This window comes from Salmo salar, chromosome ssa13 (genome assembly GCF_905237065.1).
Source record: "Salmo salar chromosome ssa13, Ssal_v3.1, whole genome shotgun sequence".
Classification (NCBI taxonomy): Eukaryota; Metazoa; Chordata; class Actinopteri; order Salmoniformes; family Salmonidae; genus Salmo; species Salmo salar.
In genome coordinates this window covers 36,984,469-37,009,750 of record NC_059454.1, presented here as the reverse complement: position 1 = coordinate 37,009,750, position 25,282 = coordinate 36,984,469, and the positions used below count along the sequence as shown (strand labels likewise).

At 42.1% G+C, this 25,282-nt stretch overlaps 2 protein-coding genes across 3 annotated transcripts; one reads left to right on the top strand and one right to left on the bottom strand.

Annotated features, from left to right (window-relative positions):
* Positions 1-336: 336 nt before the first annotated feature.
* Positions 337-12,265, top strand: cs (citrate synthase). Its single transcript, XM_014136182.2, has 11 exons — positions 337-584; positions 2,983-3,030; positions 3,345-3,452; positions 3,986-4,051; positions 4,439-4,570; positions 5,051-5,239; positions 5,869-6,071; positions 7,743-7,872; positions 8,083-8,184; positions 8,435-8,644; positions 8,897-12,265. The coding sequence occupies exons 1-11, from the start codon at positions 528-530 to the stop codon at positions 9,068-9,070; spliced, it is 1,419 nt and encodes a 472-aa protein (XP_013991657.1). The 5' UTR covers positions 337-527; the 3' UTR covers positions 9,071-12,265.
* Positions 12,266-14,727: 2,462 nt separating this feature from the next.
* LOC106567177 (coenzyme Q-binding protein COQ10 homolog A, mitochondrial) lies at positions 14,728-24,365 on the bottom strand. 2 transcript variants are annotated; one of them, XM_014136183.2, is made up of 5 exons: positions 23,831-24,365; positions 22,564-22,716; positions 22,139-22,331; positions 21,794-21,895; positions 14,728-17,368 (listed from the first exon to the last, which is right to left on the bottom strand). In XM_014136183.2, the coding sequence occupies exons 1-5, from the start codon at positions 23,965-23,967 to the stop codon at positions 17,201-17,203; spliced, it is 753 nt and encodes a 250-aa protein (XP_013991658.1). In that variant the 5' UTR covers positions 23,968-24,365; the 3' UTR covers positions 14,728-17,200. The 2 variants fall into 2 exon arrangements, with proteins under 2 accessions (XP_013991658.1, XP_013991659.1); XM_014136184.2 differs by lacking the exon at positions 23,831-24,365 and adding an exon at positions 23,576-23,711.
* Positions 24,366-25,282: the final 917 nt, after the last annotated feature.

The following is a 25,282-nucleotide window of genomic DNA, read 5'->3' as shown; positions in this document are numbered from 1 at the left end:
CCAATTCATTCAGATCTACACCTGGAGTTTATATGGTCCTGTCCAGAAACATCCCCTGACCATACTTTTTATTTATTTATTTATTTCACCTTTATTTAACCAGGTAGGCAAGTTGAGAACAAGTTCTCATTTACAATTGCGACCTGGCTAAGATAAAGCAAAGCAGTTCGACACATACAACAACACAGAGTTACACTTGAATTATAGTTTTACCACAGAGTTTCTCTAACATCTTCAGTTTTACTCTGACTCAATTAATTTAAATTGTGACAGACTGAAACGGAAACGTGTTCTTAAACATTACCCCAGTTTTCCGTCTGCCCTAGCCAATCGTTTCGATTGATAGAGACACACGAGTCTCAACTGACCAATCGGGTTACATTTCGCTACAACCACCATCCAATCAACGATACACCTACATGCGGGCCCCAATCCATCTTCAACCTTCAGTCGTGCTTTTTCTGTAGGGGCACCTTCAACCAGCGACTTTCAGAAATACAATAAATTATATTTTCTCCACAGACACCATGTCCTTTCTGACTACAGGTATCAGCAGGCTAGCGCCAAGACTCCTTAATTCAAAGGTAAGACGAGGCAAAGAACATATCGCAAGTAGAGTGGACGCGTCAGTGTTAGCTGTAACTATAGTAGTTTGCTCGCAATTAAACTACAACTAACGTTAGCTAGCTAACAGTTACATTTTCGCCAGGAAAAATGTTGGTTGTTATTTTCAAGCACATTCATGTACGCTAGTAGTAGCTACACATCGCCAAACTGTTTGTGCTTGGCAACGATGGTCCTCTTTCTTGTAAACGATTTTTTGTGTTGGCACTGGCGCGTTTCGTCAGTTTGTTAAGGTTAACTGCGAGCTAGTCATTTGACACAGGAGATGGCACAGGCTAGTTAACTACGATTAGATAGCCAGAGGGTCATGTTTTGACAGTTAGGTATCTATCCTCTCACATGGAATGAAGTTAAACTACATGCTTGAATAATCCAAAATCTTTACTATTTCTTATAGCTAGTTACTATTACTGCCAGCAGTGGCAAGTTAATTGACTGGCTAGTTAACATGCCCATCCACATTTTCTTATTCCCCTCATTTGACCTTCAGCGCTAACATGTCCATTCATAGCTATTAGCCAACACAACAGCAACTTTCTAGGTTTGTTCATTTCCAGGTGTTGTATTGTTGCTAAGTCTCCATCTTGCTAGCTATGTAGCAAGAATGGTAAAAATGGTTACCACGAGTTCATCCGACTCTGGGGACGTAGATAAAGGGCCTCATGGCCAAAATCCCAAAGTGTCCCTTTAATTTAGCTATCCAATTATGTAATAGGTCTATGCATGTGTCACGCTTAAGAACACACATTGATTAGAATTCTGTCTTGTCTGTTTCACAGAGGTCCGTATTAATTCCTGGGTGCCACTGCTACCTTCCTGGTTAGGCGTCAGATTGTAACCTACAGTACTGCTTAATCAATTAGCCTCCTGCCCAGATCTTTCTATTGCCAAGACAGCTGACACATCACAATAATCATCTTCTTTGTGCCACCTTCTTTGGACTGTGCACCTTCAACTCCTCAGACAGAGATGATGCCTCAGGATATTGTTTCTCTGAACTTTGTACAGAGTGGAAATTCCTTGTCAATTATCTGAGCATTGCCGTTAGGAATCTGTGAAATGTCTTTGTTTTACCAGAACCCTATGCCATTATATCAGCTAGAATTTGATGTTCAGGGACTGTCATTTTTTAGGGAATTTGTAGGACATCTCAGTATGCCTCCCAGTAGGCCTATCCAAGAGAATATATCATTCATTAAAGCAGACCACTTCAAATGTTACATGTTGTAATTAGACATATGTATAGTGATTTAAGACAGTCCTTGCCCATTCAGAAACTTGGTTGCATTTCTTCCTAGTTCCTTTGTCAGCGTTGTCTTGTAAAGGTTTGTTGGCTAGCCTGTTCAATACCTTGTCTATTTCAGTTCTGCCAGACGGTCCTCTTATCCCTTCTCCAATCTCTTTGTGTGTTCTCTGCCAAGGATTCCTTGTCCTCCTGACTGTCATCCATGATTGTGCTACTATTTAAAAAGTCATGTCCTGCTTTTTTCCTTCAGCACACAGTGGGTCAGATGGCTTGCGTACAGAGCAGTCCTTCTCAGATACTCCACACAGGCCTCTTTTAGATTTTTCTATGGTTGATGTTGGATTGTAGCTGAAGTCTTTGTGTAAAGCCACAGTTGATGTTAAATCAGTAATGATGTTGATTGCCCTATCAATAATCCAGGAACGGCACTGCTCTGGAGTTGAATATCTAGGCCAGGGCTCATCAACTACATTCAGTGGCGGGCCGATTTATTATTTTTGTTCTCGAGCGGATGGTCAGGGGGCCGGAACACAATTACATATCTCTATTATGCGTGGGAATACTTTGTAACAGATTTCCCAAATTAAAATTGCTTGGGGATGATTTGCAGGTGTTTTTAGTCTTATGTCCAACAATAAAAATATGAACTTGGGGGGGGCAAATAAAATCACTTGTGGCCCAAATTCTGCCCGTGGGACAACAGTTGGAGAACCCTTATTTTGTATTTAACGAGGCAAGTCAGTTAAGAACAAATTCTTATTTACAATGACGGCCTACACCGGCCAAATCCGGACGACGCTGGGCCAATTGTGCGCCACACTATGGGACTCCCAATCACGGCCGGTTGTGATACAGCCTGGATTCGAACCAGGGTGTTTGTAGTGACGCCTCTAGCACTGCGATGCAGTGCCTTAGACCGCTGCGCGACTCGGGATATAGGCTACCTGAGGAGCAGCAAGCAATCAGGATTTCATGATACTGTCAGCTCAATGATTCAATTAGGCCTAGTTTTAGTAGATATTACAGTTTGGAAATTGGAAAGCAGACAACTCTGGTTTTCGACCATATACACTCAGGCTGATGTTTTCTGATACTTGCATTTTCCTCTGCAGAATGCCACCTGCATCCTTGTGGCGTCCAGACATGCCAGCTCCTCAACAGTAAGTACTATCAGACTACCTCTTCAAGAGAACTCATCAATTTGCCCTTTATTATCATCATTGTTAGTAAAGCATGATGTTAATCTGTTTTTAATAGGGGTTGACAAAAAGAGATGGTTTCCCCCTCTGTTCTCTCTGCCATTATGTACCATGCGGATAACTTTATAAACCAGTGTCTTTCAAGTGAATGTTTTGGATCTAATGTTTGTTTGACTAACACAGAGGTTCTCTGTAGTTGTCTTTTATATAGGCTGTTTTTAAATTGCTGTGATTTTTGACCGAGCTTTTAGTGAGACATGTCTGTGTTTTTGCAGAATCTAAAGGATGTTCTAACAGACCTTATTCCAAAAGAACAAAGTAGGATCAAGAGCTTCAAACAGCAGTATGGAAAAACCAACATTGGATCGATCACTGTTGATATGGTAAGTAACTGACTCGTATTCATTAACTCAAAACCTGATGTTGGTAAAACCATACAAGAGAATCAGAAAGGATTTTGATGAAGAAATAAACCACATACAGATCAGAGAAATCATGGTAAAACCGTTTTCTAAATTCCACCAGATTGGGTCTGATGTTGCCCTTCAGCCATCTCCCTTTTAGCATACTAGAGGTCATGTGATGTCACATGTCTAAGCCAGTTCACTGCCATCTGAGCACAGTCATAGCTGAGTCACAGCTCTTGCCTCACACCATTTATTACAGCAGGCTCACTCCAGGGTCACACACACCTCCGCTTTGCCTGTGTCATCCACACATGTTTATCACTCGCATGACCTCTTCACCCTTATTATGGCTTTGAAGAATGCAGAAGGATTAGGGTCATGGTTCATCTGATTACGCATTTGATTTTAGAGACACATGCTATTTCTGGACTGATCAAAGAGCAAGTCAGTCTAGCCTTAATTGAGCTTTCTGTATAGAATGTAATTTGTGTTTGTGTGTTGTTTTACAGGTCTATGGTGGGATGAGGGGCATGAAGGGTCTGGTGTACGAGACCTCAGTGCTGGATCCTGATGAGGTGTGTTTCCTGTCCTCACAACACACACAATCCATTAAACAGTAACACCCACAGAATGATTGAAGTGTCGACACTGAGCACCATTGACCCTTGTGTATAAGCCATATAGGCACTTATCTAAATTGCCTCTGCTTACATGCAGTGAATTGTAAAATAAATCTGTGTCAATGGAAGTGTTATCTCACTGGTCCTCCAGTAACCTCAGCTGGTGGCAGTTAAGAGTCCTAGAATGTTAAGATATTCCAAATAATTCTGTTGATAAAGCTGCATTTACAGTAACTACTGCCCCTTTGTTGTGGTTTGTTGTGCCATCATTTTAGACTACGCTCTTTTGCCATATATGATGACTATATTAAGCATGACTCCTTGTACGTCCTGTTCCTTCAGGGAATCCGTTTCCGGGGCTACAGCATTCCAGAGTGTCAACAGCTGTTGCCCAAGGCTCCAGGAGGTCAGGAGCCACTGCCTGAGGGCCTCTTTTGGCTGCTGGTCACAGGACAGGTCCCCACAGAGGAACAGGTGAGAAGGGGCTAACACTGGATGGGCTAGGGTTAGAATGGGAGGAATCAGTCTACTCAAGTAAAAAATATAATATATATATATATATATACACACAAAGATGCCCAATCAACTTTTTTTATTTGCTTCCTTGTAATGAAACTGAGAACTGTATTCAGAAAAACTACCAGAAGTAGTTTGCTGCAGCACTGTCTTGAAGCCACCTCAAGAGGTCTAATTTGACCCTCATATGTCTCAGCTAGAGGAATTTCCTATGTCATTACATACGACAAAAAAGTTATTTTATGGTTTAGGAGGAAGGCATTGCAACAATTGAGTTTTACTTTTTGTTCCTGATGACTCACATTGAAGTTCTACAACGGTAGCCAAGTGGCGGGGATTTATAGTGTTTGGGATGAAAGAACATTTCCGTTCTGACTTGTGGCATTTTTATTGTCCCTATTTGAACTCGCCAGTCCTATTTGCATCCCATCTTTTCAGGTGAGCTGGTTGTCCAAAGAATGGGCTAAGCGGGCAGCACTCCCCTCCCACGTGGTCACCATGCTAGATAACTTCCCCACCAACCTGCACCCCATGTCCCAGTTCAGCGCTGCCATCACAGCTCTGAACAGCGAGAGCAGCTTTGCACGGGCCTACTCTGAGGGCGTCAACAAGGCAAAATACTGGGAGGTGAGTCTCTCACACACACACACACAGGTTCTTCACAGACCTAGTATTTGAAATCTTTCAAATACTTTGGCTGTGTTTTGATTGAGCTTGCCTGGCAAAATGAATAACAGAATAGTCCCGACGGTGTAAACCTCACATCTGGCCCTCCAGGCGGGCTAAAGCTGACGATCAAAGTATTTGAAAAATGTAAAATACCATTTTAAAACCCAGGTTTGCATTCATTACACTACATGCAGTACAGTCAGGTGTGGGTAAATACATTAAAGCAGAGGGTGATGCTGGATGGATGAGTCATCCTCACTAAAGTGCTTTTCAAGTGTCTGTTCATTCTTTAATGGTAAATGTTAACATGCACACCAGGTCTCCCTTGAAAAAGAGCATATTCATATTTTCCTCGACTTCCTGGTTAGAATAAGATGGGCTAAAATAAATCAACACCGTTTCTTGCGGGGTGCAAGGAATTACAGCCCCAGAATTCGACACAGTCTAGAAAAAGCTCACAGACCGAAACGTCAACAGAAAATAAACTACACTTGCAGGGGTAATTGTGTTAATTTATCATGTCGTTCAATTAGATCCTGTGGGAGACAGTCTACTGACTGTTGATTAAACTACCTACTCTATTCCAGTTCATCTATGAGGACTCCATGGACTTGATTGCCAAGTTGCCGTGTGTTGCTGCTAAGATCTACCGTAACCTGTACCGTGAGGGCAGCAGCATTGGCGCCATCGACTCCAACCTGGACTGGTCCGCTAACTTCGCCAACATGCTGGGCTACAGCGACTCTGCTGAGTTCACTGAACTAATGAGGCTCTACCTTACCATCCACAGGTATTGTACTATGGCCCAGTTTCAGATTAAGCTGAAGAAATTCAATTTTAAGTAGGTTATTCTTTTCAGGACTAGGTTTAAACTGTCTGGGAAGCCAGTATTAAGGATGTACATGTCAACCATTATTACCATCTAGGTGTATTTGGGCCATTGACAGGGCCAAAAATGAACGCACGCCAAATGCAGGTAGATTTTGGCATTGGCGGGTAAGATGCCTATTTCACCAGCCATGTTGGAGGATGGTGTGCTCAGGGTTCCACAGTGAAGCATTTCACGTAAAATAGAGTTAGAAGTTAAGTAGGAGCTCATTTAGCTGTTTTCAAAGTGTTTGTCCTTTTGTTTCATGGCTGTGTTTCATCACACAAAGAACTGCGAGTTCTATAATGTATATCCCACTTCACGCAGCAACACTGCCTGGTTGGGAAGCTGTGCGCACTGAAGATGAATTTTTAGAAGAGCTTCTCACAGGCATAAAATTTGGTCTAATTTACTAAAGTCTACTAAAGGGAGTGTTTCTCAGCTATTTACATTGTTTTGTTCACAAGCGAGGTTGTTTTCAATGTTTGAGTTTGCTTCAACTGCTAGCGAAGACGTATCGGCTACTAGTCAGATTATCTCACAGGCACGCTGTGACTGATGACTCGAGCTTAAAAAAATTATTAAAACAATGAAAATAAACGGATATATTTACTACACAACAAACATAAGAGGATAAAAAAAACAAAGAACAATAAAAAATGAATTTGAATGGGGTGACGGTTGGAGACATGACTTGAGCTGTGCTGAGAATTCGTAAGGTATGAACGCCAACGGTCCAATATTCTAGAACACTGTTGTGTGTAGGCATACATGTGTTGGACTATGATAGAGCTTCAAGTGGCTCCAGTGCCCTTGTTGCCACTGTAACCCCCTCTCTTAAAGGGGCAGCTGAAGATTTGTCTTATTAAATGTATATTTTAGTCATTTTAGCAGACACTCTTATCCAGAGCGACATACAGTTAGTACATTGATCTTAAGAAAGCTAGGTGGGACAACCACATATCTGAGTCATAGTAAGTAAATTTTTACACAATAAAGTAGCTTTCAGCAAGGTCAGTGCTAGTAGAGGAGAAGTCAAGTGAGCTTTGTTTTACTAGATTTTGGTTAAAAGGCTCTGGTCACTTCTTACTAGTAATACATTTTATTGTTTTAGAAACATTACTAAGCATGCTCATTTTTATTTATATATTTTGTTGGTGTAATTAGGGCAAGAAAAATATGAGTGGATGGTGGATTTGTTAAATTTACCTGCCACAGTGGTTAGTGGACAAAGGTTAGTTTCAGGCCCTGGTCATTGAAACGCGCTGTACAAAACCCATATATTCATATTATTATTAACCATCATGTCCTTGATTTATTTGACTTTTGGGGGGGCAGCCATTTTGTCTATTAAATTCTGACATTGAAGGATAGAGAATTGTGAAACCCTCAAAAATGAATATTCTCTGCCCTCTAGTGTTCATATATTGCACTTGACAGGACAACAATTCTATGTTAGACACAATTCAAAATGATGTCTTGGATAAATCTGTATTCGAGTATAGGTCTGTATAAACGTTAGTCATTTACTGTCAATTCCAATTTTGTGATGAATAACACAGTAACCAAATGTCTCTGGGGTTCCTGTTTTAGTGACCACGAGGGAGGTAACGTCAGTGCCCACACCAGTCACCTGGTGGGCAGTGCTCTCTCTGACCCTTACCTCTCCTTCAGTGCTGCTCTGAACGGGCTGGCTGGACCTCTGCATGGGCTGGCCAACCAGGTCTGTCAATCCTGTCCTCTGTGCCACTAGAATTCACATCCTCTTGACTCACTGACCTGCTCTCTCTTGGAGTCATGAGTGGACAGACATGATCCTTGTTAACATCATAAGCACAACAGCAGTCACTGAGAGGCGTTTAGAATAGTATTTCTGTTTTAGCCTTGTTGAGGTTATTAGTGTTTCTGATGTGTTTCTCTGTGTGCCCTGTAGGAGGTGCTGGTGTGGCTGACGGCCCTGCAGAAGGAGATGGGAGGGGAGGTGTCTGATGAGAAGATGAGGGATTACATCTGGAACACACTCAAGTCTGGCAGGGTAAGAGATGGCTCAAAACATCTGGCTTCACTACTATGACACATCTTACCTTACCCACCAGTGACCATAACAGCCTTATGAGGCCATATGGCATCACTAGTGTGGTTTTCAGTTCCATAAAGTATTTGCAATAAGTAATCCCATGTTAATGCTTCTCGGTTTCAAACATCCCTTGCGTTAAGAACCAGTTAACCCGGAGAGAAAGGTAAACCTTGCTAATCACCCATCACACCCTCTCTCACCCCCATAGGTGGTGCCAGGCTATGGGCATGCTGTCCTGAGGAAGACTGACCCCAGGTACCAATGCCAGCAGGAGTTTGCCTTCAAGCACCTGCCCAACGACCCCATGTTCAAACTGGTGCACCAGCTCTACAAGATTGTGCCCCCAGTACTGCTGGAGCAGGGCAAGGCCAAGAACCCCTGGCCCAACGTCGACGCCCACAGTGGAGTGCTGCTGCAGGTAAGAGAGATGTGTTCTCCTTAACAATGTCCTGTTGTACTGCATATATTGTCTTGTAATACAGATCTGTTTTTTTGGACCATCTTGAATTTGTAAGTGGGCTTTTTGACTGGTCAGCATTGTTAGCCAGATGTGTTTTAACCAAAAGCATCACAGCACATATTAGCACCTGTGAGTTCAGCCTTTCAATCATAACTCACCTCTGCAACAAACATTTGACCTCTCCCTGACCTCTCTCCTTGTCCACTACAGTACTATGGGATGACAGAGATGAACTACTACACTGTGCTGTTTGGTGTGTCCCGAGCCCTGGGTGTGCTGGCCCAACTTATCTGGAGCCGAGCCCTGGGCTTCCCTCTGGAGCGCCCCAAGTCCATGAGCACAGACGGACTCATGACCCTGGTGGGGGCCAATAAGTCTGGCTGAAGAAGAGGGGGAGGAAATACCGTGTGCAAGTGATGCGTTCCTACATCATACTTCTGTGTTCATGTCCCTGGTCTTTTGAATGGGCTTCAAGATTATATCGTCATTCATTAAAACGACCATTGCGCTACGTTTTTGCTCATTTGAAGACCATTCAAAAAGCCTAGAAAAGTTAAACTACAAGGCTACTTGTCGCGTCACTTGCATGGCGTATTTCAAATTAAAGCTAACCTCGCCCCCATCCCCATGGAAGAGATTCAAACAGACGGCACACTTTCTTTTTTTCTTTTCTTAATCCAAAAAGGGCTTTTTAATATTTACATGATTTAGCGCAGATAGGAGTCAACCTATGCCCAGCTCCTGTCCCTCCCACTCGCCAAGTGCCCCTTTGGGTTGTGGTATAATTTTTTGAATAAAGTTTTGTTGATCTGAACCCATTGCCCGCAAGTCGGTGTGACGTTGTCAAGTTCACCCACCCCGTCCGTTGGCTGCCCCTGATGGGCTGCCCTGTACAGAGCTTGCACGCGCCAGGTTGCACCTTTATCCCAGACTGCCCTAGTACTGAGATTTGCGTATGCTGGTCTCCAAACATGCATGGCTTGAGATGTGGCCACCGGTCGAGTGTGTGTGTGTAAATGTCAACAGTACTACCGCAGCAGCATAACATTTAATTAACATCATCAATATTTGGTCTGGTTGGCTGATGCGTGCAGCAGAGAGGCAAAAAGACGGAGAGGAGCGGTTGCATTAAGGATCCTCGCTCCGACCCAACTCCATCCCTTCCTCAGTCGGCAGCAACACAGGCAGTCTAGGCGCTATTTTTTTTATTTTACCTTTATTTAACTAGGCAAGTCAGTTAACAACAAATTCTTATTTTCAAAGGTGGCCTAGGAACAGTGGGTTAACTGCCTTGTTCAGGGGCAGACTGACAGATTTGTACCTTGTCAGCTCGGGGATTTGAACTTGCAACCTTTCAGTTACTAGTCCAACGCTAGCTAATCACCATATACAAAAATATCCACAAAAGCCACTAGCCAGCCATATATCTTGAGTTAGAAGATAATTAATATTATATTACGTTATTATTTAAGAGCATTGAAGATAAATCCCAATCATTAAACAATGGAGCTAGCTAGCTAGCAGGTCAATCAACATCAATGATCTGCTTACAGCTCACCTTCTTTTCCCAATGTCAATCATGTCTTTGGGAGGCACTGTAACTAGCTTCCTTACAATATGTGATGAGTGAGCGTGTTGCAAAAATTCATGTCTATGCTCAGATTTTGTAAAATGTTCACTACAGAGGCAGTTGGTATGTTCAGAATTTTAAAATGTGAATTCCCACCTCGGTATAGCCACTTATAGTACAGTAGGCCAATGCAGTCTGCTGGCATCTCATCAGCCTCCCCATGTGCCTGTGAGGACTGGGCTGCACCAACTGATTGAAGATGTCAAGGGGCTTAAAAAGTAGTATGCAATCCAAACTGATGTGCTCTGTTTTTACCATTGTTTCACTCTGAGCAGTTTGGTTTCCAGGCTACAATAAAAAGGTAATTTTATGTGGGGAATTAGAGTAATCACATATGGTCATCAATTGAGATTTCACTTGAATATGTCTTACATCTATATTTAACTTGAGTGGTAGTTTGACATCAAGATTAAACTTTTTACAAATTTAGCTAACTTGGTAAGGACGCAAGTAACTTAATTTGAGTCACATTTTGCTGCTGATGTTTGCTGACGCTTCAATATTGTCTGGAAAGTCTTGCCTAATCTAAACCAACAGGGAAATATATTTTGTTGTTTTTGCCTGAAACCCTCACCATGTTTCTCTATGCAATGTCTCCCTGACTATACTCTAGCAGTAGCTACACTCCAGTAAAGGAAAAAGGTCCTTCCTTGTAAAAGTATCTAACTTCTATTGAAGATGTTCAATTTATCCAAGGAAGAATGAAAATCAGTAAAAAAAAATATTTATTAAAAAAAGTACTGCCCCTTTAAATCTTTTTGTCTCACCAGATTCCCTGATTTCAATGGATTTAACCTTGAACACACCTCTGATCAAAATAACCTTTTGTTGTCATTCAACTTGTTTTACATTCTTTCCTTTCATTTTCTGTCTGGGCATCTTCTAAAATGTAGGGTTGATATGTGTAGGTAGGAGCATATGATCGAAGACCTTTGGTTGTCGCCTGGAGTACCCAGAGGCCTGATAGTAATGGCATAGACTTATATATTTGAAGGATTGAGAGAAGGACATGGCGTTCTGCTTTTAGTATGTGTTTGAACATAAGTATGCAGCCAAGAAGGGCTTTTTATCTGTTGTGGTCCTGTCTTATTTTGGTGTATAATGTATGTTGCTAATTATGCCCCAGAAGAGTGCTTCAGTGATTTGAGCTGCTACTCCAAAATGAGCGCTTGCTAGTTTGGAATCTTATTCTTAGAAATAGGAAAACCCCTATTTTGATTTTGTCCTTTTTATTAGAGGTTTTGGGTGTTGACTGAATAACCATGTAATGTATAGAGAGGATAATCCTATAGTGGGTACATCATTTGTAGTTTTATTTATACTTTGTGTATATAGTTATAAATATATGTATAGCTTGAATGTATGAGCTCTACCCAACCATATTGCTCAGTCATACAGCTGTGTGACTTCCAACCAACCTCACTCATCACCATATTTCAGTTTTACATGTTTTGAAAGTTACTCTTACAATGAAGTAGATGTACGTACTCTGCCTGTCTTGTAAATAAATCTATTGCCCATTTTTATGGGCTTCTTCTGCTGCTAAGTGGATGTTTGCTTTGACTGATTCAAGCTCTCTCAGGCCATAGCAGCAGTTGGTCCGAGGCCCATAGCAGCTTTCCTTGTCTGCTTTAATTTAGGATTATCAACACTCCATTTTGTGTCGCATCAGTGGGACCCTGCTCACTTCAAAAACAAAATAATCAATGTTTGACTTTTACTTCAATTTTATATGCCTTGCTTTTGTCTCTTGGGTTTCACATTTTTCTGATTTCTTCGTTTGTCTTGTGGAACATCTGGTTGTTTCTGATCAAAGCAGGTGTAGGAGACTGTGAAACCAGGGAAGAGCCATTGAAGTTGGATGCATTTGGGAAACTATAGTGGGATGGGGCATGGGAGAAAGAAGCTTAGGAGAACAAATGGAAAACCAATAAATGAATTTAATAACACTTGGTGTCATGTGTTTGTTTTTACTTGTGGTGTGTAGCTTTATTCAATAACAGATGGAAAATTCCAAAGTCACTGGTAATCTATTCCTGGCAGATCAGCCTCCTGTCTCAATGTCCTGGATGACTGTACATGATAGGATTTTGATAGTCTGGGATTTCTAAGTGTTGAAATTAAGGAATATACTGTGCATGTAAAAGTACACACAACCAGCCAGTTTACCATAAGGGCAGTGTCAAATCTGCCCAGCAATCCCAGTCTCAGCTCTGCCTCATGTTTCTGGCTCTGTGGAGAACTACAGTCATGAGACCAGCCAGAGGATAATGTTACACACACAAACAACCAATTAGTCTCAACCACTGTTGCATAAGCCCCAATTGTAGTCATGAGACTCTGCACCAGGCCAAGCCTGTTTCTGTATACAAGGCTAGATAGCTGAATGATTAACAAGGAAGTGGGGCTTTTAGTGAACTTTATTTCATGTCCTCAACAATCAATTGATATTGTTCTGGTTAGGTAAAGTATCATGCAATATGCAAGTAATTGTTTTTCTTTTTTTGTGATTTGATTGTCATGGATATGGTAGTGAATGGGAGATTTGTAATCCTAGTAATAATAGGAAAATATACTGCTCAAAAAAATAAAGGGAACACTAAAATAACACATCCTAGATCTGAATGAATGAAATCATCTTATTAAATGCTTTTTTCTTTACATAGTTGAATGTGCTGACAACAAAATCACACAAAAATAATCAATGGAAATCCAATTTATCAACCCATGGAGGTCTGGATTTGGAGTCACACTCAAAATTAAAGTGGAAAACCACACTACAGGCTGATCCAACTTTGATGTAATGTCCTTAAAACAAGTCAAAATGAGGCTCAGTAGTGTGTGTGGCCTCCACGTGCCTGTATGACCTCCCTACAACGCCTGGGCATGCTCCTGATGAGGTGGTGGATTATCTCCTCCCAGACCTGGACTAAAGCATCCGCCAACTCCTGGACAGTCTGTGGTGCAACGTGGCGTTGGTGGATGGAGCGAGACATGATGTCCCAGATGTGCTCAATTGGATTCAGGTCTGGGGAACGGGCGGGCCAGTCCATAGCATCAATGCCTTCCTCTTGCAGGAACTGCTGACACACTCCAGCCACATGAGGTCTAGCATTGTCTTGCATTAGGAGGAACCCAGGGCCAACCGCACCAGCATATGGTCTCACAAGGGGTCTGAGGGTCTCATCTCGGTACCTAATGGCAGTCAGGCTACCTCTGGTGAGCACATGGAGGGCTGTGCGGCCCCCCAAAGAAATGCCACCCCACACCATGACTGACCCACTGCCAAACCGGTCATGCTGGAGGATGTTGCAGGCAGCAGAACGTTCTCCACGGTGTCTCCAGACTCTGTCACGTGCTCAGTGTGAACCTGCTTTCATCTGTGAAGAGCACAGGGTGCCAGTGGCGAATTTGCCAATCTTGGTGTTCTCTGGCAAATGCCAAACGTCCTGCACGGTGTTGGGCTGTAAGCACAACCCCCACCTGTGGACGTCGGGCCTCATACCACCCTCATGGAGTCTGTTTCTGACCGTTTGAGCAGACACATGCACATTTGTGGCCTGCTGGAGGTCATTTTACAGGGCTCTGGCAGTGCTCCTCCTGCTCCTCCTTGCACAAAGGCGGAGGTAGCGGTCCTGCTGCTGGGTTGTTGCCCTCCTACGGCCTCCTCCACGTCTCCTGATGTACTGGCCTGTCTCCTGGTAGCGCCTCCATGCTCTGGACACTACGCTGACAGACACAGCAAACCTTCTTGCCACAGCTCGCATTGATGTGCCATCCTGGATGAGCTGCACTACCTGAGCCACTTGTGTGGGTTGTAGACTCCGTCTCATGCTACCACTAGAGTGAAAGCACCGCCAGCATTCAAAAGTGACCAAAACATCAGCCAGGAAGCATAGGAACTGAGAAGTGGTCTGTGGTCCCCACCTGCAGAACCACTCCTTTATTGGGGGTGTCTTGCTAATTGCCTATAATTTCCACCTGTTGTCTATTCCATTTGCACAACAGCATGTGAAATGTATTGTCAATCAGTGTTGCTTCCTAAGTGGACAGTTTGATTTCACAGAAGTGTGATTGACTTGGAGTTACATTGTGTTGTTTAAGTGTTCCCTTTATTTTTTTGAGCAGTGTAGTTAAAAGACCCATCTCCTCTCTGCGTCGTTATTAATAACTGGCCCAGATACCAACACCCTGCTCTTGTTGCTTGTGCTTTGGTTTCCCTTTGAAAAGGCCGCATCCCACCCACCCCTGCACGTCACTTGCTACATAGCGACAAACCAAGGCATTCTTAACAAGAGTCCCCACAGCTCTACACCACCTGCCAACGTTTTCTAACTTGAGCAAATCCCAAAGGTGAGCTGAACAGCTTGCTACATGCCACAACTTCTGAAAGCAGTGATTTATGGCTAGATTATATTACACTCCCATAGTCGGGAACAATCACATTTTATTTTTTTAACAACTCATTTACGAGTGGTGGAAATATCTTTGGCTCTATAACTACATTGCATGCACACATATTCCCAATATTCCATTCCATTGATAACTCATTTTGTATTGAGTAGTGTCCAGTTGCTCATGGTCAAAACCAGAATTTCTCATGGAAAAGAAAAGGAGAGCACAGTACACTGTAATGTTTGCTGTCCAACTGATACCATGGCTACAGGTGGAAATGCATACACACTAAAGTATGATTAACAGGCAAAACAACTTTGATCAGCATGCAAAACTCAAACAACATACTATGTTCATACACTGTATGGGTCTCAACACCCATCTGTGCATTATTGCTCACTTGATTGAAAGAATTGAAAGAATAAGGTAGACCTAATTATGAATACAGTAACATGATTCATTCCACCTCCCTCATCTTCATTTACAATACACACAACATGCACACAAATGCAATTGCCTTATATCCACACACTTAATTGTTTCATTTTCCATATCCAGTCTATTACAGCTCACTGATAAGAAAGGACTGGGTAAATGAATGCAATATGGCATCAACACCTAGCTTTGTGGCTTGTACTACATTGCTTCTACTTGTCAAGTGCTATTTGATTCAAAAGCAGTACTACTACCTGTGTTTTTTGATGCCGGAGACTGGATAAAGACAGGAAGTTGCTTTGAAGTATTGAGACCTTTCTTATCAGTCCGGGTTTCTTGCTTTAATAACAAACGAATAGTCTTGAATCTTAAAAGACGTACACTTGCTTCCTATGTTCACCTTTCATGACACCTGAGAGTAAATGCCACCATCATAGCAGAGGGAAAATACATACTGCTATATTAAACAATCGGTTTGACTTTGAGCCCTTTGTTATTACACATTAACTAAAATGAAATTCAAATCTCTTCCCATTAAAAACAAAGGCAAAACAACCAAATGCAATTCCAAAGAAAATATCCTACACAAGTAGCCATATCTTGCATGCATAAATAATTGCAATACTTTGTCTTGTTTCATTTATGAACTCGCTAGGCAGCTTGTGTTGACACACTTTATAGAATTTTCACAGCTCCTGTTCTCCATATTTACATAAAGCTTAACATTGAAGACAATTGAATGTGCTTAATGTAAGGTGCAAATGACCAATGATTGTTTTAATCTATGAAAAATGAAGCACTTGAACAACATTCTACACACAAAGGAAAGCAGTTGGCTTGCTATTTAAAAATATATATAATAAATAACTTAAACAAATTTTTAAAAAGCACTTCTTGGTATAAACAATACGGTACATTTAAAATATCTTTAAAAAAAGGGGGCAATCGGCAGTTGCTGAATCCATTTTTGGACTTATAAATTAATTCTATGAACCCTTTGATTCTTGACAAATAACTTATAAAACGCCTCACGAGCTTAGTTCAACTCTCGTACCCCAGCAAAAACCAAAATATAAACTTGTTTTACTACCAATGTTTGTAAAGAAGTAAACAAAGCAAATGTAAAAAATAAAAAAATGTATAGCCTCAACATATATTTTAACATCCGCATGGTTAAAACTATAATTTTGATATCATGGATGGTCAGTCCTTGTATCCATAGATCTGTCAATGAATTTGAGAGTAGTTACATTTATTCAGCCAAATCCCTCAGCTTTTTACCAAAACAGTGGTGGGGAGCATGCTTAAGTTGTTATTGTTTCAACTACGGATTGCCCCTTTAAGATATATTAATTTTACAGGATTGGACGACTAGAACCTAGCAGGTCAGTGGAGTGCACCTGCACCCACTCTTCAGCAATCTACAGTGTCTAAAGCAGTCATATACTATGACAGACTCAAAATGGTCCATGTCATTCGTTCACTCAATATTGTGTCCTGCTCACTCATGATTACACAGCAATAAATTCCATCTATTCTGATTTGCATAGTGGCTTTTTTGTTTTACAATTAGACTTAGAAGGATTCTTGCAACAAGGGGTCTATGCTGAAGAGTAACCCTTGTGAGGAGGTAGATGGCAGCTTTTTACAAGAAACTGATCCAGGCTAAGATATGGGACTTTCAAGTCAACTATAGTTGTGTAGGGTGATAAGCCAGGCTGACGCCCACACTGATTTCTTGGTCCTTACTCTATAATGTGAGGAGGATGCACTAGTGGCAGATTAGCCTGGTCCCAGATCTGCTGTCACAGATGGTCCAAGATCTCAGAAGAGCTGTTTGTCATGCCAGTGTGACCATAGGAGTTAGCAAGACGGCACAAACAGACCTGGGACCAGGCTATTGGTATCTGGGCCTTGGTAGTAATGGAGACTGGAGGCGGTTGATGGGGGCTGGGTCGTGTAGTGTCCTGCTGCTCCAGCTAGGTGATACAGGGGACTGCCAGGGTGAAGGTGGAGGCTGGTTTGGGGCAAGGGCACACAATGCCAGATGGACCTCACGTTTGGTGTACCTCATGGAACATTAATTCCCGTGGGACGCAAGTCTGTGGGCCGTAGAGCGTGCCGGCCCGGCGCTCAAAGGCAGACACATTCTTTTTTACCACCTCGTCAAAAAACACAGTTGCTAACTGGGAGTGGAGCAAGGAGCGGAACTCAAAAGAGATCTGTGTGGCAGGAAGGAAGGAGAGGGTAGAATATCAGTCAGAGAATAAATAAAGGAAAAAAACAGAGTAGAAAGAGAAAATACACTACATAACAAAAAGTATGTGGCCCCTTGATCATCGAACATCTCATGAGCATTAATATTGAGTTGGTCCACCCTTTGCTGCTATAACAGCCTGCACTCTTCTGGGAAGGCTTTCCACTAGATGTTGGAACATGGCTGTGGGGACTTGCTTCCATTCAGCCACAAGAGCATTAGAGAGGTCGGGCACTGATGTTGAGCGATTAGTCCTGGCTCGCAGTCGGCATTCCAATTCATCCCAAAGTCGTTCGATGGGGTTGAGGTCAGGGCTCTGTGCAGGCCAGTCAAGTTCTTCCACACTGATCTCAACAAACCATTTCTGAATGGATCTCGGTTTGTGCACGGGGGCATTGTCATGCTGAAACAGGAAAGGGCCTTCCACAAACTGTTGCAACAATGTTGGATGCACAGAATCATCTAGAATGTCATTGCATGCTGTAGCAAGACTTCCCTTCACTGGAACTAAGGGGCCCGAACCATGAAAAACAGCCACAGACCATTATTCCTCCTCCACCTAACTTTACAGTTGGCACTATGCATTGGGGCAGGTAGCATTCTCCTGGCATTCGCCAAACCCAGATTCATCCGTCAGACTGCCAGATGGTGAAGGGTGATTCATCACTCCAGAGAACGCGTTTCCACTGCTCCAAAGTCCAATGGTGGCGATCTTTACACCACTCCAGCCAATGCTAGGCATTGCGCATGGTGATCTTAGGCTTATGTGCAGCTGCTCAGCCATGGAAACCCATTTCATGAAGCTTGGTCTGACGTTACTTCCAAAGGAAGCTTAGAACTCGGTAGTGAGTGTTGCAAACGAAGACAGGCGATTTTTACGCGCTACAGCACTCTGCGGTCCCGTTCTGTGAACTTGTGTGGCCTACCACTTTTACGGCTGAGCCGGTTTCTCCTAGAGGTTTCCACTTCACAAGTCACTGAGCTCTTCAGTAAGGCCATTCCACTGCCAATGTTTGTGTATGGAGATTGCATGGCTGTGTGCTGGATTTTATACACCTGTCAGCAACAGTTATAGCTGAAATAGCCAAATCCACTCATTTGAAATGGTGTCCACATACTTTTGTATATATGTATAGTGCATTCGGGAAAGGATTCAGACGCCTTGACTTTTTCCATATTTTGTTACATTAAAGCCTTATTCTAAAATAGATTTAATTGTTTTTCCACCTCAATCTACACACAGTACCCCATAATGACAAAGCAAAAACTGGTTTTTCAAAATTTTTGCAATTATATACCAAATTAAAAACTTAAATATCACATTTACATACAGCTGGAGTCGGAAGTTTACATACACTTAGGTTGGAATCATTAAAACTCGTTTTCAACCACTTTCTTGTTAACAAAGTCGGTTAGGACATCTACTTTGTGCATGACACAAGTAATTTTTCAAACAATTGTTTACAGACAAATTATTTCACTTATAATTCACAGTATCACAATTCCAGTGGGTCAGAAGTTTACATACACTAAGTTGACTGTGCCTTTAAACAGCTTGGAAAATTCCAGAAAATTATGTCATGGCTTTTGAAGCTTCTGATAGGCTAATTGACATCATTTCAGTCAATTGGAGGTGTACCTGTGGATGTATTTCAAGGCCTACCTTCAAACTCAGTGCCTCTTTGCCTGACATCATGGGAAAATCAAAAGAAATCAGCCAAGACCTCAGAAAAATAATTGTAGACCTCCACAAGTCTGGTTCATCCTTGGGAGCAATTTCCAAACGCCTGAAGGTACCACGTTCATCTGTACAAACAATAGTACGCAAGTATAAACACCATGGGACTACGCAGCCGTCATACCGCTCAGGAAGGAGACGCGTTCAGTCTCCTAGAGATGGACATACTTTGGTGCGAAAAGTGCAAATCAATCCCAGAACAATGGCAAAGGACCTTGTGAAGATGCGGGAGGAAACAGGTACAAAAGTATCTATATCCACAGTAAAACGAGTTCTATATCGACATAACCTGAAAGGCTGCTCAGCAAGGAAGAAGCCACTGCTCCAAAACAGCCATAAAAAAGCCAGACTACGGTTTGCAACTGCACATGGGGATGAAGATCGTACTTTTTGGAGAAATGTCCTCTGGTCTGATGAAACAAAAATAGAACTGTTTGGCCATAATGACCATCGTTATGTTTGGAGGAAAAAGGGGGAGGCTTGCAAGCTGAAGAACACCATCCCAACCGTGAAGCAAGGGGGTGGCAGCATCATGTTGTGGGGTTGCTTTGCTGCAAGAGGGACTGGTGCACTTCACAAAATAAATGGCATCATGAGGAACTAAAATTATGTGGATATATTGAAGCAACATTTCAAGACATCAGTCAGGAAGTTAAAGCTTGGTCGCAAATGGGTGTCCAAATGGACAAAGACCCCAAGCATACTTCCAAAGTTGTGGAAAATGGCTTAAGGACAACAAAGTCAAGGTGTTGGAGTGGCCATCACAAAGTACTATAGAAAATTTGTGGGCAGAACTGAAAAAGTGTGTGCGAGCAAGGAGGCCTACAAACCAGACTCAGTTACACCAGCTCTGTCAGGAAGAATGGGCCAAAATTCACCCAACTTATTGTGGGAAGCTTGTGGAAGGCTACCCAAAACATTTGACCCAAGTTAAACAATTTAAAGGCAACGCTACCAAATACTAATTGAGTGTATGTAAACTTCTGACCCACTGGGAATGTGATGAAAGAAATAAAAGCTGAAATAAATCATTCTCTCTACTATTATTCTTACATTTCACATTCTTAAAATATAAGTGGTGATCCTAACTGACCTAAAACAGGGAATTTTTACAGGGATTAAATGTCAGGAATTGTGAAAAACTGAGTTTAAATGTATTTAGCTAAGGTGTATGTAAACTTCCGACTTAAACTGTAAGTATTCAGGCCTTTTACTCAGTATTTTGTTGAAGCACCTTTGGCAGTGATTACGGGCCTCGAGTCTTCTTGTGTATGACGCTACATGCTTGGCACACCTGTATTTGGAGAGTTTCTCCCATTCTTCTCTGCAGATCCTCTCAAGCTCAGTCAGGTTGTATACGGAGCATCGCTGCACAGTTATTTTCAAGTCTCTCCAGAGATGTTCGATCAAGTTCAAGTCCGGGCTCTGGCTGGGCCACTCCAGGACATTCAGAGACTTGTCCCAAAGCCACTACTGTGTTGTCTTGGCTGTGTGCATAGGGTCATTGTCCTGTTGGAAGGTGAACCATTGCGCCAGTCTGAGGTCCTGAGTACTCTGGAGCAGGTTTTCATCAAGGATCTCTCTCTTCTTTCCCTCAATCCTTACTGGTCTCCCAGTCCCTGCTGCTGAAAAACATCCCCACAGAATGATGCTGCCACCACTATGCTTCACTGTAGGGATGGTGCCAGGTTTCCCCGAGATGTGACGCATGGCATTCAGGCCAAATAGTTCAATCTTGGTTTCATCAGACTAGAGAATCTTGTTTCTCATGGTCTGAGAGTCCTTTAGGTGCCATCTGGTAAACTCCAAGCGGGCTGTGATGTGCCTTTTACTGAGGAGTGGCTTCTGTCTGGCCACTCTACCATAAAGGCCTGATTGGCTGAGTGCTGCAGAGATGGTTGTCCTTCTGGAAGGTTCTCCCATCTCCAAAGAGGAACTCTGGAGCTCTGTCAGAGTGACCATCGGGTTCTTGGTTAGCTCCCTGACCAAGGCCCTCCTCCCCCGAATGCTCAGTTCGGCCGGCCGGCCCTAGGAAGAGTCTTGGTGGTTCCAAACTTCTTCCATTTGATGGAGGCCACTGTGCTCTTGGGGACCTTCAATGCTTCCTCAACACAATCCTGTCTCGGACAATTCCTTCGAACTCATGATTTGGTTTTTGCTCTGACATGCACTGTCAATTGTGGAACGTTATATACTGTAGACAGGTGTGTACCTTTCCAAATCATGTCCAATCATTTGAATTTACCACAGGTTGACTCCAATCAAGTTGTAGAAACATTTCAAGGATGATCAATGGAAACAGGATGAACCTGAGCTCAATTTCGAATCTCATAGCAAAGGGTGTGAATACTTATGTAAATAAGGTATGTTTTTTTACTTTTAATACATTCGCAAATTTTAAAAAAAAAACCGTTTTCACTATGTCATTATGGGGTATTTTGTATAGATTGATGAGGAAAATGAATAAGGCTGTAACGTAACAAATTGTGAAAAAAGTCAAGGGGTCTGAATACTTTCCGAATGCACTGTAGTGTAATTTTTTCAGACTACTCACTTGCAAAGGGTGTATGCACAAATAGAGAGCAAGATTAGAAGAGAGGTGGGCAGCATAAGATAAAGACAAGGGCCACAAGCTGGGGCTGTCATATTCACCGAAACATCCACAGTGCAGGTGCGGGGATAACCAGGGATGCCAGGACTGAAGCGCCATATTGTCTCCAGGTGGTTGAATAGTGTTCCGTCTGTGCACACCGCCTGTCACAAAACAAACAATTATCATCATAATTCATGAAACCAAAATTAAGCGGACTAAGTAGGGTTGCAAAAATCTGTTCCCAAGAATCCCAGGTTTTCCAGAAATCCTGGTTGGAAGATTCCTGGAATCAGGAGGGAATAAGCAGGAAATCTAGAATACTCCAACCAAGATCTCTGGAAAACCTGGGAATTTTAGGAAAGTTACCGGAATTTTTAATCCCAAATTAAGCGGGATGAACTTACTTTGACCATGTGGGGTCGCACCACACTGATCATGGATGTGTATCGCTCTACAATTGGTGGGAACCCCACCTCCAGCTGAGCTTTGGAGTGGCCTGCCCTCTTCATGATGGTCTGGGACTTCTTACACCAGGGGACAAAGAGTTTGTAGTCATCCACGTTGGCTACCACATCATACATCTCCAGCATAGAGTACCTGAAGCAGTATAGTAAGAGGAGTTTGAAAACAACAACATTACATAACTTAATAAACACCTTCCACGTTGTGTTTCAAATAGAAAAGGCCCTATTTTTTATTTATTTTTTACTTTAATATGAAATCTAGCCATGACTTCTTTCTATCTATGCATTCAAGCTCTGGTTTACCCTGTACATACGGGAAATATAGTCTTACAATATATTTTCATTCATGGTTGGTACCATCTTACCCCAGTATCCTCCGCTCCGAGTACTCCTTTCTCTTATTGGTGAACCCCATGAAGGTTCTGCTGTGGGGAACTGATGTCATCATGTCCCAATCCTGCTGGTGGCAAAGCACTCTGGGAGTCCTGGTCATTACAATACCGCATGATGACAAGTGTCTGATGAGGAAGGGAGACAAAGAGAGGAAATTTTCAAAATAGTACAACATCTAACAAACACCCTTTTCCAGGCAGGCTTCCTGCCATTAGAGTCAGGGCAGAAATAATATATTGCCAGAAGGGGAAAAAGTTCTCAGTAGTATCCTATCCGTCAATCTTTCAGACAAGCTATTAGGCTATAATCTGAGTAAACATGTGAATGGAACTATATGTAATGCGACCCACTCAGCCTATTCATTAGCCAAGTTCAGTTGCAAAACGTTTTACAACGATAACGGTTTACTCCAAACGGAAAACGTTTTGCAAAGAAAATGTCAGTTTATATTGGACAAATTAAGGTAGTTCCCTCCCCGTTTGCTTCCGTTTGGTTCCCAGAGTAAACAGTAAACGGTTTCCATTGCAAAACAATTTGCAACAGAACAAACGTTTTGCAACGGAACTCGGCTAATGAACACCCCCCAGGGGTGAAGCCCATGAAGGTTCTGATGCAGGGAACTGATGTCATCATGTCCCAATCCTGCTGTTGGCAAAGCACTCTGGGAGTCCTGGTCATACACCCCTGGGGTGTATTCATTAAGTATTGTAAAGGAAACTGTTTACTGTTTAAGAACCAAAATGGATGCAAACAGAGCAAAAGGAACTAAACGGGGAGAGACCTACTTGAATTTGTCCAATAGAAACTTAAATTTTCGTTGCAAAACGTCTTCTGTTTGGCGTAAACAGTTTCGGTTTAAAAACGTTTGCAACAGAATCGGCGTAATGAATACACCCCAGGTGCTCACTACAAATAACTGTGACAGTCATGGAAATAGAATTCGTCAGAAATAGAAGAATTACAAAGAGCAAGGCAACTACTTACATAGTGAAACCAATATGAAGAATAACACAATATGCATAGCCTATGACATGTGATTGAAAAGGGAACGTTTTAGTCCTAAATGCTAATTATACAGGAAGAACGTAATGTTCTTCAGAGTGGACCTTCATTATTTCAACCAGTGCTTGGTTGGAACAAAAACCTGCCCCATAGGGGATTGAAATAGATGCAAAATGCGCACGCACGGCACTGATTGGTTGACGCTGTCACTCGAAGTTATACATTTATTAATCTCACCTGATGGTTTGTCTCATATGTTCTCTTGACCCCGCGGTGTGACAAGGTGAGCGACCTGAGCCAACAGCAATCTCCAGAAATTCACTGAATGTCCGCACACCCATCGGCATTCGCCGGGCAGTTGTTGAGGCTGCCATTATATTTTATGTGGGTTATTTGATCACAACCTCAAGTTGGAGAACGGATCATTGAATCTGTAGGTTACTGCTGAAAACACAGATCTTCGCCCACTTCGGATTGGCTTTTTGAAGCAATTCACTTATCCAAATAGGCCTAGACGCAACAAATAAGGCCGCGTTTAGCCTATATTACAAAAACGTTCATAAAGTCATCTATTTATTCCAAGCTCGATGTCCTGGGTCGCTGAGGGTGCATAAATTGCGCTTTCGGGTTTTCCCATACAACGACAGCCCCTTCAAATATCGTCCTTCTCTGTGCTCAGTAAAGTAAACAAATACCGGTGTCGGTCAGGCCAGGGACAAACCTTACCAGAGAGGACGAGACGAAACGAGATGGTTTACTCTGGCCAAAATCTGTCCACGAAAATAAGACCACGAAGTGAATAATATTTGTAGGCAAGTCAAACAAATGAATAAAAAAGCTAATTTGTTACTCGAGACTTATTTGAACGAATATACGTTTCGTAATGGTTAAATTGTTACGAATGCACTGATATGTGAACACACGTGGAATTTCGCCCCCCCCAAATACTTTATATCGGATATATGACGGGAAGGCCGTCGTTGTAAATTAGAATTTGTTTTTAACTGACTTGCCTAGTTAAATAAAATAAAAATATACGCTTGTTCACATGCGTATCTGCCTTCTCGTTGGCTAGAATGGTTCAAACTAATCTCGCCTCCTTCCATCTTTGATGACATTTATTTCCATTGTTAAGAGCGGTCACTCGACTATCTTGTCAATAGATGATCTTTGACCATACTGTTTTTCAGTGGTGGAAAAAGTACCCAATTGTCATACTTGAGTAAAAGTAAAGAACTTATTATGAAATGACTCATGTAAAAGTGAGTCACCCAGTAAAATACTATTGAGTAAAAGTATAAAAGTATTTGGTTTAAAATATACTTATGTATCAAAAGTAAAAGTATAAATCATTTCAAATGTCTTATATTAAGCAAACCAGATGGAATAATTGTTTTTTAATTTGCGGATAGCCAGGGGCACACTCCAAACACTCAGAAACAAAGCATCTGTGAGTTGCCAGATCAGAGGTAGATCAGAGGTAGTAGAGGTAGTAGAGATGATCAGGGATGTTCTCTTGATAAGTGCGTGAATTGGACCATTTCTGTCCTACTAAGCATTCAAAATGTAACGAGTACTTTTGGGTGTCAGGGAAAATGTATGGCATAAAAAGTAAATTTTCTTTAGGAATGTAGTGAAGTAAAAGTTGTCAAAAAATGAAAAATAGTAAAGTACATATACCCCCAGAAA